At 45.7% G+C, this 12,185-nt stretch overlaps 5 protein-coding genes across 5 annotated transcripts; 2 read left to right on the forward strand and 3 right to left on the reverse strand.

Moving 5' to 3' along the window:
- Positions 1-1,511: 1,511 nt before the first annotated feature.
- On the reverse strand, positions 1,512-1,751 carry PADG_12066 (uncharacterized protein; the record flags this gene model as incomplete). The annotated part of the gene is made up of 1 exon (XM_010763631.1): positions 1,512-1,751. One exon carries the CDS (start codon positions 1,749-1,751, stop codon positions 1,512-1,514), a length of 240 nt encoding a protein of 79 aa, XP_010761933.1.
- Positions 1,752-1,800: 49 nt separating this feature from the next.
- On the reverse strand, positions 1,801-2,472 carry PADG_12067 (uncharacterized protein; the record flags this gene model as incomplete). Its single annotated transcript, XM_010763632.1, has 3 exons — positions 1,801-1,953; positions 2,102-2,271; positions 2,334-2,472. The coding sequence occupies 3 exons, from the start codon at positions 2,470-2,472 to the stop codon at positions 1,801-1,803; spliced, it is 462 nt and encodes a 153-aa protein (XP_010761934.1).
- Positions 2,473-3,542: 1,070 nt separating this feature from the next.
- On the reverse strand, positions 3,543-5,406 carry PADG_06237 (lysophospholipid acyltransferase; the record flags this gene model as incomplete). The annotated part of the gene is made up of 4 exons (XM_010763357.1): positions 3,543-4,024; positions 4,095-5,213; positions 5,279-5,323; positions 5,385-5,406. The coding sequence occupies 4 exons, from the start codon at positions 5,404-5,406 to the stop codon at positions 3,543-3,545; spliced, it is 1,668 nt and encodes a 555-aa protein (XP_010761659.1).
- Positions 5,407-6,537: 1,131 nt separating this feature from the next.
- Positions 6,538-8,949, forward strand: PADG_06238 (uncharacterized protein; the record flags this gene model as incomplete). The annotated part of the gene is made up of 3 exons (XM_010763514.1): positions 6,538-6,590; positions 6,630-6,958; positions 7,031-8,949. The coding sequence occupies 3 exons, from the start codon at positions 6,538-6,540 to the stop codon at positions 8,947-8,949; spliced, it is 2,301 nt and encodes a 766-aa protein (XP_010761816.1).
- A 1,365-nt stretch (positions 8,950-10,314) lies between these two features.
- Positions 10,315-10,872, forward strand: PADG_06239 (uncharacterized protein; the record flags this gene model as incomplete). Its single annotated transcript, XM_010763358.1, has 1 exon — positions 10,315-10,872. The coding sequence occupies one exon, from the start codon at positions 10,315-10,317 to the stop codon at positions 10,870-10,872; it is 558 nt and encodes a 185-aa protein (XP_010761660.1).
- Between the last annotated feature and the right edge of the window lie 1,313 nt (positions 10,873-12,185).

Genomic DNA, 12,185 nt, shown 5'->3' on the forward strand with positions numbered 1-12,185 from the left:
ATTCGATCAAACTAGTGCTGGTGTCAACTGGGGTTCTCTCAGTCTTTATTTTATTATTATTATTATTATTATTATTATTATTATTATTATTATTATTTTATTTTTTTCTATATCCCCGTTTCGTTCCTTTCGTTTTTGGGCCATTTTCGTTCTCAAAGATAGCTCCGCAAGTCAACCACAACTCAAACACACGGCCCCCCCCTTTTACCCCCCAGGGGGTTACCAGGCGAACTTAATATGCCCTTCTTTCGAATCTTCCAAATATCTCACATCGTATTCTGTATTTCTTGTGCTTCCATGCATGCATGCAATCCACCCATCCATCTATCCAGGCGACTGACACCTCCATCAACCACTTCCATTCCAACCCAGCGCGCTCTACACTGCTATTCTTTCTACTCCCACGCCAGGGACTTCTCTCTTCATCTTCACGCACCACACGTGACGCGTGTGATACTGGAAGGAAAAGGCGCTATTCCGAATATCCTCCATACGATTACCTCTTCCGTTTCTTCTTTTTTCTTCTGTCTTTTTGAGGTCATTCTTTGGGGTTGATTTCAATATTTTGTTTCATTTTAGCTTCTCCGCACCGCTATTTAGGCATACATACGTAATATGCTGTTGTATATACAAATGCACTGAACTGTACTGTATTGCACTATACTATGTTATGTACCTGTTTTAGTTCTTATCTATGTTTGGGTTTCGAGGGGACGTTGGGTAAAAAATTCCCTCTAGTTTTTATATATAATCTACTTCTTTTTTCTGGTCAAGTTGTACGTTGTGTTGCACGCAATATTACCGATTATCATCTGACTATTGACTCTGTACTGTATACTTGCGGACTACGCTATTTATTGTTCCGTTTAGGGATGGAATACTTGAGAAGAAGCCATAGGTGGCAAATGAATACAAACGAATCATAGTGATCCAATAGATTTCCCTGTGGTCTTCTGTGAAATAGTGTAGATTGAAATGGCTCTCGGGGGATTTAAACATCTACATAGCTAATCATGCATTTACTTTCAGAGAATTCGCTTATATCAATCTACATTCGACAAACCAGCGGATTCCACGGAACATCATGGGTCGCTCTTCACTTTTTGTGATTGCTATTTGGTCACCCTGACATTTCGAAAATTAGATCAACAGTGAAATGAAACTGGTGTTGTTGAAGAGGAGAGAAGGGAAGCTGTAAGACTATTTCGTATATTACAGATGTGGCAGCGTGAGAGAGATACTTCGAATCCTAACAAACTGCTGCACTTTCCACTGACAAATTGCTGTTGGTTTAATAAGATATTTGCCGGCTGCATCCAAAGGTAGGATCACGCATTCATAGCTTGAATAAGGAAAACGCAAAAGGATACAAGTCGAGATGAAGGGCTATATCATATTTAGGTACCCGGCACAATGCGAGATTGGTGCAAGGCTGGGCGCTCTCCACGAATCGCTGGATGAGAATAGAAAGAATTGAAAAATAGGACTGCAACCGTGGATTACGGGCACCACTATTCCTTTGACACGCGTTGCCGGCCATATACAATCAACGGTGTGCCCCTGCGCATTGATTGATGGGTCAATTGGCGAAACAGCTTTGGAAGCTGTTCTCTCCGGCAGATTTCGTCAGTGGCTTCTACACCACCACTGTGCAAGAGTGTTGGGTCTGCAAATCCTGATATCACGGGCATTGTTGTGAGTGGTGTCTGTCTTCCATGTTGGCCGTGAGTTTTATCATAAAAGAAAGCCATGGTCTAGTTATATCATATCAATGGCGAGAGTATTCTCTTGCTAAACAAGTTATGGACAGCAGCCTCTGGCTGCGTTTATCGTCCAGGCTCTGGTATCCCTTCTTCTATCGTTTTTGTCATCCTTCTTATCGACGAGAAGATTGGAGGCGCTGCTTCCAGGTCTCCCAATCTTCCGACCGATAACCCTATTCGTCTGTGTACTCTTTTGCGTAAATCAGCATTACATGCGTTGATGCGTGGGGGTTTCTGGCGGCATCCCCGCGAGCGTGCGCCTTTTCGATTACCAGACTGTGGGAGAAGTTGAACACCCTTCAAAGACACTGGAGATTGTGAACGAAAACCTTCTTTACAGTAGCGATGCGCAGACACCCAATGGCGATTTCTGAAGCTTGCTGCTGATCGTTGTGTAAAAGAAATTTTTGTACAATGCTGATTTGGCCCAGGAATTGCACTTCCGATATCTGGTCTGATAGTCTCGAAGTCTCTCGACCTCTACCATTTTCCATATCATCTATGACAGCTAATTTTACCGGGTTAGTTATGCTCACGTCTTCAAGGTTGCATGGGGATCGTGCTACATACATATATAGTCGGACCTAAATGCTAAATCCCCAATCTCACCGTCTCCAACTGCGCGGGGATCTTGGCTCCTTCTCAGCTTTCCCCGACGTCCGGAGTCAAAGAATATGACGATATCTATCCATCGCCTTATTCGACACATTGTATCTCACATTTGCCATCGTTTTCGGCATCTGGCTAAACCAATGGAACCCTGAGGTCCCAGGCAGGGCCTTGCTACAACACGAAAGCCATTGCAAGGCCAACCGTCACACTCACGGGAAGATATCATCTCTCTCGGTGTCATTCTCTACAGTTAGTTGTTTGGCGCCGTCTATAACACGATCTAATGGATAAGTTCAAGGAATACTTGGGGTTTTGGCCATTGTCATGTTTGGGAGAACGGTTCTGGAATGTTGTCAGGGGATTGGAAGGTAGAGTAGGCAGACTTACATGGTTTTTTTTTTCTTTCTTTTTTTTTTCACTCTTTCTCTGTAGTCGGTCTTACATCCCGACTCTTTGATAAACAATATTGGATGGTGGAAATGTTCGTCTCAACCTGAGTCGATTCAAGTTTCTCAATAATTCTAAACCGGAAACACATCCACAAGATTCAAACCGGGGTTAGCAACAGTTGTCATAGCATAGTACCTTAAGGTTCTCCTCTTGGAAGTTGGGAGTTCCCTGGGAGCCCCTTTGCAGCCCGGACAGTCTGGATATCACAAAATTTATGTTGTCCCTTTTTATTCTGGGAACCACATGCGATATTTAGCATTCCAGTTACAGGAGAGGAGTGCTCATTTATATCGTCAATATGTAATCATGTGATCCCAAATTGACTGCATTGTGTGTAAATATTTCTGTATATGTGTAAATATTTGTCTTTGAGTTGTCCGTAGATGCTAGGCGAAGACGTAAGGTTCTGGATGGACCTTAAGGCAAAACGCTAGATGCAATGGGGATGAAGGGAAGAGTAGGTATAGCCGTAACTATGAAGAGAAACAAAGATTCATGAAGATGGGTAAAGCAGAATGATTGAAATCGCGCAGGTTGCCTGATGTAGAAGACATAGAGCCAAAAATATGGGTAAAATGGAGAGAAAATGCGCAGATGTGGAAACCAAAGAATAAATCCAGAACAATAGAATCGATGGGCGGGCGCCGCAGCGAGAAAGGGGGAGAAAAGGGAGACAAAATTATTCCGGTGAATCTACAATAGAATGTAATATGCACCTTATAATTTCCTCTCAAGCTTCTCCTCCAGCAAGGCTTTCAGCTCTTGCCCCGATGGCATAGTCACAACGCTTCCTTTCCTCCTCCGTGCCTCGATCTCGAGCTTGATTTCTTTCATGGCATCATCGATATCCTGACCCGGGTTGGATGGTAGTCCAAGCACAGGTGACTCGTTATTATCTCGAGAAGCATAGGCCGGCTTTGTAGCAGGGCCACCACGGGCTTTTAGTTGTTTAACCAGGTAACCCTTTGCGGGACTGGAGAAGAAAGCCTGGGAGAGGACTATGCCGACAATCCCGTAGAAGTAGACACTTGACCAGACGTGAATGCTGTCTTTGAAGTGAAGAATTACGAAGGGAGCGACGATAAATGAGAGAGATAGTTGGGTTGTTAGCCAGCTCAGGATATCGTAGATGCGTTTGTAGGGGGTTGGGGAGGACCCGTCTGAAATATAGAAAAAGGGCCGAACGTAGCGACGGTAGTCTGAGAGGTTGTTCCTATGTTAGTTTTAATCAATAAAAGTGGATAATGAGCTAAGAAAGGTGTGACGTACTTTTTGCAGTTGTTTGAATGAATGCACCTAGTATGAAGGTCAAGTAGTATCCAGGGTGGAAACCATGCCAAAATGCACTTGTTATAAACGTGGCGAGACTCGCTCTGAATCCTGGTTTTTTGCCCCTTGGGGTCACCCTCAAGTACACATAGTTTTTCAACCAGTGGTTGGTATTTTTATTCCAGTTACTGAGATAATCGTGTGGGTTCTGTGCCGTTTCCAGTCCCTTTGGGTTCACGTTTTCTAATCGATTCCAAGACACCTTACCTGTATTTACATCGAAGCCATTATATCCTATTCCCGATAAGATGCAGGCCCCCTCAGTTAAGGACCATACTCCGTAATACTTGAGACGCGCAGTAAATCCAAACATGTGGAGTATCCATATTCGCCTCAGCAGTCCGTATTTCGAATAATTGTCGCTCAGGAGAAAGTCGACGGTATACACACTTCCAAATTGCAGAAAGCCGAATATCCAGAACAAACCCATCACTGCTTTCAGCATAGCAGGCCTACCGCTTCTCGGGATCTTTCGCTTCTTACGAGTCGGGGGCTTCTTCGCTGGGTCTACACCAGATGGCGCATCAAACATGGTGGTCTCGATCCATTTTCGATATTCCACATAGTCGAAAGCCGGCCCCGCAAAGAGAGACGGGAAAAAGAGTGCATAGCCCGCAAAATTAAGTAGGCTAGGGAGCTTGGCGATAGCTGCGTATTTCTGAGATTCTGACAGCTTCTCCTGCGGTAATCGACCGTCATGTACGTTCCAACAAAAGACGGTTAATTTCATCACCAACACCATCTGAGCTCCCGTGATATCGACAGTAGACGGGCTATTGGCGAGTTGTCTGGATATATGATTAATAGACATATGGCCCATTAGAAACCCGAACGCGAGCCACGGCATTAATGATCCGTCGATGTAATAAGCTATAGCATATGCCCCTGCAGAGCTATAAAATATGGTCCGCACTCCATCCCAGAGGTCGAATAAACCCACCAGGTAAAATAATGAAACGCCAACGATAAACAAATTTTTCTGCCATGGCTTCGAGTCCGGAATCCTTTTCAAGGTGCCGGCAAGAGGGTATGAAAGGAGGAGCGATGTAATCAATTTTACTATTTGAGATGTGATATTAGCGGCTGAGATGACCGTACAACAACACTCTTGAAGGTGGACGTACGTTCGTCAATGGATGCTCCTGTTGCGTTCGCTACCGGCACAAAAGCTGCATAATCGTTTGTGTTAGTATTGGATATTCACGAGAACGTCTGATGAAGGAAACATACGAGTATTGATAAATGGTAGCATGCTGAGCAGATCTCAATGCTCACCGCGGGCTACGCAGATAACGTAGAATGCCAAATAACATCAGCATTCAAGAATAGAAGCTTGTGAAACTGCAGTACGCATGCTAATAGCTCTTCTCCTCGCCTCTCCTCTATGGCACGTTTGTCGAAGTCCTTGCAACCACTGCTATCCGTTGAAACTTGAGGTTGCAAAAACTAGAAAAGGCTCATGTCTGAAGTGGCGGATTGGTGGAGGTATCCTGGTACTTCGGAACCAAGTACTTTGACATGCTAAAATCCAGTTAAATCTACCTCTTAGCAAGGTACCTCGTCTTGTCACCCCCAATGTCATCCTCAAAAATTTTACACCGTCATGAAAACATCAAAACAAGACAGTCAACTACTTAGTATCTTTCTCCAGATTCTACAGCATCTTCATCAACCATTGTCATCACTTTGGAAGCCTTCTCATTAACTCGTAGATGTCGTGGCAATATCTCAGCGCACCACTGACCACTACTTACTTCACAGCCAAACCAGTTGGTTCTTCACGCCATGATGCAAAATCGGCCTCTAACTTGACTAGCAGATTCATTGCTATGCACTCTGTTCTAAATAAAACACAGCTGTTTGGCCCCAGCATCACTGGGTCAGATTCCTCCATGTCTGACAAGCATTAATTCTTCGTGCCTGGGCGAATCGTTTCCCTGTCAATGACTTGCGTCGAACGATCTTAGATGATAGGCCTTGTCTAAGGAACGTAGCCTCTACTCCGAACTCCGTACCTTATTTTGGTTTTGACACACTTGTTTAGCATCATGGATCCTGCGCAATCTTGCAGAGAGAAGCGATGCTTGGGAAGAACCTTGCAAGTCAAGGGTGGTCAGTTCCATGAGATCGGAGCGGACGTAACAGCTTCTGGCAGCTTGAAGAGTTTGGCCGGCATGAAAGACTTTAAAAGGCCCTGATGCTTCTCCCATGTTTGGGTGAACTCACTGCGCTCTTTTATGAATGACTGACGCCGAAGTGGTAGTCAGAACCCGCCTTGTTAAACCTCCGAAACCGAGCACTAGTAAACACAACTTGGCAGGAGACCGCATTGATTGATTCTTGAGGTCGCAAGGAAGTGGTCGCGTGCCAGTTCAGTCGCATCATGGCAGCAGTTAGCTATGATCTGGTACAAGATACCGACCCAAATGACAACAGGTGAGCATTCATCCAGCACCTCCTTTCCTTAACTTTCAGAGCCACTGAGAAACAGCATGAGAGCAGCGTCGCCCGACAGCTTTTGCCAACCCCAATTGTGCCTTCAGAAGAGTTGGGCAATGCTTCATCAGTTTCTTCCATGAAGCCGCCTCTCGACAATGTGCCCCAACCCAAGGATCAGCCGTCTGGCTACAAGCTTCGTCGCTTCTGGCTCCGAACATTAATCGGCGTCGTAGTGCCCCCTGCAGTTACTGGGTATTTTATCTTTTTGGTTAAATATTTCCTGGAATCCCAAGATGAAGGCATAAATCCTTTGAAAATTGGCCGAGCTGGGGCGAACTTTGCTTATTGGAGTTGGTTCATCATCGGTATAAGTTTTTGTCTATTCACATCATAAGCATCTTACATTTAGAGAATGTTTCTTGATACGTGTTGCTTAGGTATCTTTGGGCTGAACGCAACGAAGTATGGCCTCGTGGGTGTCGAGGCAGGAATGCTGATGTACACTCCATCAATCGGACCCAAGGATGGACTCCAGCTTATGATGCATGCGGACCGGACCTGGAGCGGTCCCACCGGTTGGTGGAAGATCACCCAAAAAGTTATGTTCCTCAGCAGAAGACGCACGGCATCTAAACAAGATGGTGGAGGCCACTTTCCATCCATACTCTGGTATATCCTTCTTGTTCTGAGTGCTCTCCCCCTTATAGCTCTTCCAATCTCTGGCCTCTGTATGGAAGTTGGGGATGGCTATATCCAGAACACTGGCATGACTTCTAAAAAAGCCGAGGTGCTTGGCCGGAACGTGGAAAACTTCGATTCCAGAGAAACGACATCAGTCCTAAATAGGGCTTTTACAGGCTGGTCAATGGGGATGCCCGCCCGGTTGCCTGGTTTTGGCATGATGTACACCCGACCAGAGCTGAAGCGTTCAGATTACGACTTCCTCAGGGAAATTCCCAACACATTTCCTCCAGATTCCGGTATTCCCGAAATATTCCTCACTCCCCAAGCCCCTGTTCCAGTCTCAGGGACAACCTGGGGGCTAGTGATTCGATATAATTGTAGTTCAGTGTCTAAAATTTCCGAACTCACTATATTGAACCGGTTCCACGAACATGGGAACAACACTCTACCTAAAGCCTCCTCCGAAAATAACTCCTACCCCCTCAGCGATTCCGTGCGCCCGATTGACCGCACCATAGCTGAGGGACTGGTGTATCTTCGGGATCATCGAGCTGGAAGAATTGATAACTACGCGGCTGTTTCAGAAATAGCCATGACTAACGCAGAAAAGTTACGATACGACTCCACATTTGGCCAAGAATATCGTGCTCCCGGCCTCGATAGAGATTTCGTCTTTGAATATGTCCTCTATCAGAATCTAGATCCCCCACGCCCCGCTCATCCCGATGCTGGTGGTACGGACCTATTTGGTCAAAGTGTCTTTGATATCATGGATATGGGGATTGACAAGTCCATCCCCGAAATTGCAGACCGATATAACACCTTGTTTGACTCAAACAAAAAGTTGAACGTTGTTGTTGGGGCTCGATGTACCTCCTCCTCCGATGTGGGTATTGCTGACGTGGACGGACGCACACTCAGCTTCTCAAATTTCAAACGCGTTGACGCTAAGGCAATTCGGAACGCCTATAGTTTGGATGTCGGAGTAAAACCTTTTGGTGCTGGAGCGGCCGAACTCGTGCTTAACACGGAAGGAGATAATCCCTCTCGTGGGAAGGTTGGTCTTCAGAATATCATTTCGTCGGTGGACGGTCGCCCGTATATCGACACACATTACAGCTTTGTTGTCCCTGGTTATATCCAATCGAAGCAACTTAGGAATTCTCTTCTCCAATGCCATGCCACATATGCCCTAGAGTTGATGTATGATGGAGCTGCGAAATACGACGACTTAGCCCAATACATCAAATTCTCCAATGGCTCCTCAGGGATGTCGAACATCAAATTCAACTCCCGCAGCTTCTTTACCCATGAGAATCTCACAGCCGCAACACCAGGAAAAATCCTCACTCAAGGCCCGTTGAAGCATATCTGGCTTCCTTTATATTTTCTCATTCCGTGGACTTTGGTATCCGTCATTCTCACTCTCATGTTCTCTCCCACGCCGAGATGGTCTGATACGCTTGATGGGTTTAGTCTCTTCCGTTTTGGAGCGGACTATGCGGACGAGGTGAAGGGCCATGCCGAATATTATAGCACGGAGGATTATGAAAAGTGTGGCCCGTTGATGGACATACCTGGACTTATTGGTGACTCGAGACCGATGTCAATTCACGGTCATATATCGTTAGTTAAGGATAGTGGGACTTCGCGGGATAAATTATATGTTTGAGTTTTTGCCATCCGTTCAAACTTCTCAGGGGCAAGTGTGCAGGTCTTCACAAATTAGACATAGTTGAAAATTTGAGCGATTGTATAGTATGGTATATCCCATTCCACACAGATCTGATGCTTGAACAGGTCGGCAGCAACATCTAATGTCATTACTTAATTTTTTGTTTTGAGGCCTCACTGCTAGCTTTGGTTCTATGTATTTCATGATACTTGTGTGTCAGAGTCTTAGAACTTCTTTTGCTCAAGGAGTTAAGTGAAGTCAGTGCTGGAGGCGTATCATTTCATTTGACCCACCATTATCACCCTTCTCATCCATCCCCGATGAAATTTACTATGATGGTTTTGATGAAAGCTCACCTCTCTTCCTCTATTCTATTTCTTGTTTTTCTGCAGCATCTTCCATATGGGCATACTCGTTTGCACGTTTTAAAACGTCTCACTACTCAATTTCTGCTTGTCTATCGATGTATCCGTCTATGCAATTATGAACTCCCCGAGCGTTTACACCCGGCAGAGGGGTTATTAGAACACCAATCAAGCACCCCTGAAATCAAAACTAAAAGTCAACCGCGGTATGGAGATGAAAACGATTCGAACGGCTTAACCAAGAACAGGGTGGCCTCTACCACAAGTTGTTCATTTCGTCCTCGGATCTGTATCCATGCTCTGCGACCTTTACCTCATAGATATATATATCCTACCAACCTAAGATTCGACCATACAGGAGCAACGCGGGAAATTGCCGTTTCAAGAAATAATCCCCCACCATTTCTCGTTCTCCCATGATGATACACGCGTCTCGGCCTCTGCTGAAACAGGCTTTACGATGCTTTACGATGCTTTACGATGCTTTACGATGATATACCTTCCCTCCTATTCATGCAATTCCCTCATAGCCATCACTGCCAGGCAGATACTGAGGCAATGTAACTCCAAAGCGAAATGGATGGGCATTTACCTGTCCAAAATGCCTAGAATGGGAGATTCGGAGTTTGCAGCTCTGGTTTCTCCCAAACCTTTTGTTTTCCCCACTCCCCTTTCTCTCCTCCTTGCTTTTCACCTATTATCATCTTGCTCTAATAAACCCTAACAAGCTGACGCACATGAAAGGGAACGAAAGTTTAAAAGGCAAAAGCCACCAAACACGAGGATGACAGCCTCTCTCCGGAACGCGCAACATTGGGGGAGGAGGGGGTGTTGGATTTACTGAGATGATATACAAAAAAGCTGGGAAGTTGCTTACACATGGTGTTGTTATCTGCACCATTATTCTATGACATGCATAAGAGTTCCCCACGAAAGATAAAGTTCGGAAACTCATTTTGTGCTTTTTCGCTTCCTTATTATACTCTCTATTCCGGGGATGCGAGGATCGACGACTAGAAATGCAGATGACAGATTTGACTGTTGGGCAGAAACTTTTGACTGTGCCCTGAATTCCTTGGTAGCTGGGATGTGGGCGGATCATGGGGATCACGGAAACTGGAAAGATGGAATTACGCGACACCAAGTAATTACCCGAGCCTACACTGAAGGCAAGGAAGGGTATCAAACCTTATATTGCGCCCAGTACACCACGATTACACAAACCAGCTCCTTCAATCGAAGGGGAGAACGGCTCCAGGAGGAGGCAGAGGCAGACTGCTGGGATGTTTTGTATTTGAAATTTGCCCCTCAGAGTTTCCCAAGACCCACCCCGAGCTACAACAATTCTGAATACCTTCTCTGCCTTGCTTTTTCTGGCCTTGTTGGTTTGCATTTGGCATATAGAAAGAGACTCTTGCTGTTTCGCGGACAAACCCGGAAAGATCCGCCATACATTCGCTTCAAAAGTATGCGCCAGTTTCAAAATCATCCATCCTCATTCTCCCAAACGCTATTTCAAGGCCCGGGTAACATTAAGAATGGCCGAATGCCTTGATGGCAATCCCCACTAACCTTCTCAGAGCAGAGGAAGAGGATCATGAGAGTGTTTGTTCCCTGTTTTGCTTTTTCTCTTGGTCTCGGGTTGTCACGGAATCTCTTCTCAGTATCGAGGAGCCCATGGATATCTGACATGTCATAGGAACCATCATTCCGCCAATATCAAACGAAATACATATAAACCAACCAAAAAAGAACCCCTGTCTAACATTGGAAAATACCTCACACACAGGGGGTATTTGATAAAGCTGAATAGTCAATTTTGAAGAAATCACTTGATTCTGAAGCGGCTAATTAGACCACAGAGTTCAAAGCAACATGCAGGTACGAGACAGCACGACATACCCGACAGCTGTACTAAGGTCGTTTGTAGTGGTCAGAATCATGCAATGAATTCTGATATCAATTTCTTGCTTGACAAGTCGGGTCTCTACGGCGAAGATGAGGGCAAGCGACAACAAACACATCTCACGCAAGCTGATATTTGCCATCACCTAGCCTGGGAGACATCAAGAATCCCGAAGGGGCGTCCATTTGAAGAGAGAGAGTTCTGTCACAAACCCGTCGACGCTGTCCAGGCTGCGCCGCATAGCTCTGTATCCTGCCAGGACAGTGACCGCGGGGGGGGGGGGAGGAGGGGAGGGGGGGGGGGGGCCAAAAAGGGAAGAAGAAAAAAAATTTTTCCGGGATAAACCCCCCGAGGCAAAGCGCCCAAAAAGAAAAAAACAAAAGGGGGGTTATTTCCCCCCGTATTTCGGGGGAAAAGGAATCCCCGGCGCCGGGGTAAAAGGGTGAAAAAAAAAGAGGTGCTATAAGTGCCCCCCATTAAAAAACCCTCTGGAAAGCTGAAAAGGGAAAATTTTGCCGTCCAGCAAAAAAACCCCTAAAAGAAATCTGGGAACAGGGGGGTTTTAAGCGTTTCTTTACCCTTGGTTTAGGGGCCCCCCCTTTGGGGGCGTTTGTGGAACCGAAAAAATATTTGGAGCTCTTTAACAGATTTCATTGAAGGAGGCTGGGAAAGGGGGCCCCAAGTGGTTGGGCGGCTTGAGGGTTGGCAACCTGCCGGGGTGAAAGGAGAATACAAAATGTGGGTTTTCCCCCAATTTGTGTTTCAAAGGGGTCCGCGCCATAGTAATCTGCCTCACTCTACCACAAAAAGAGTGGGGGTGAAATGGAGTAGTATGATCCTGGTGCGCCAGAGGAAGCAAAAAAAGGCTATCCCCCATACTTTTCTATTGCAGTATTGGGTTCGAATCCGAAAACGCGATGATGTGTACCGTCTGTCCTACGTCGCAAAAGTATTGGGGGCCC

The sequence above is a fragment of the Paracoccidioides brasiliensis genome, assembly GCF_000150735.1.
Source record: "Paracoccidioides brasiliensis Pb18 unplaced genomic scaffold supercont2.8, whole genome shotgun sequence".
Taxonomy (NCBI): Eukaryota; Fungi; Ascomycota; class Eurotiomycetes; order Onygenales; family Ajellomycetaceae; genus Paracoccidioides; species Paracoccidioides brasiliensis.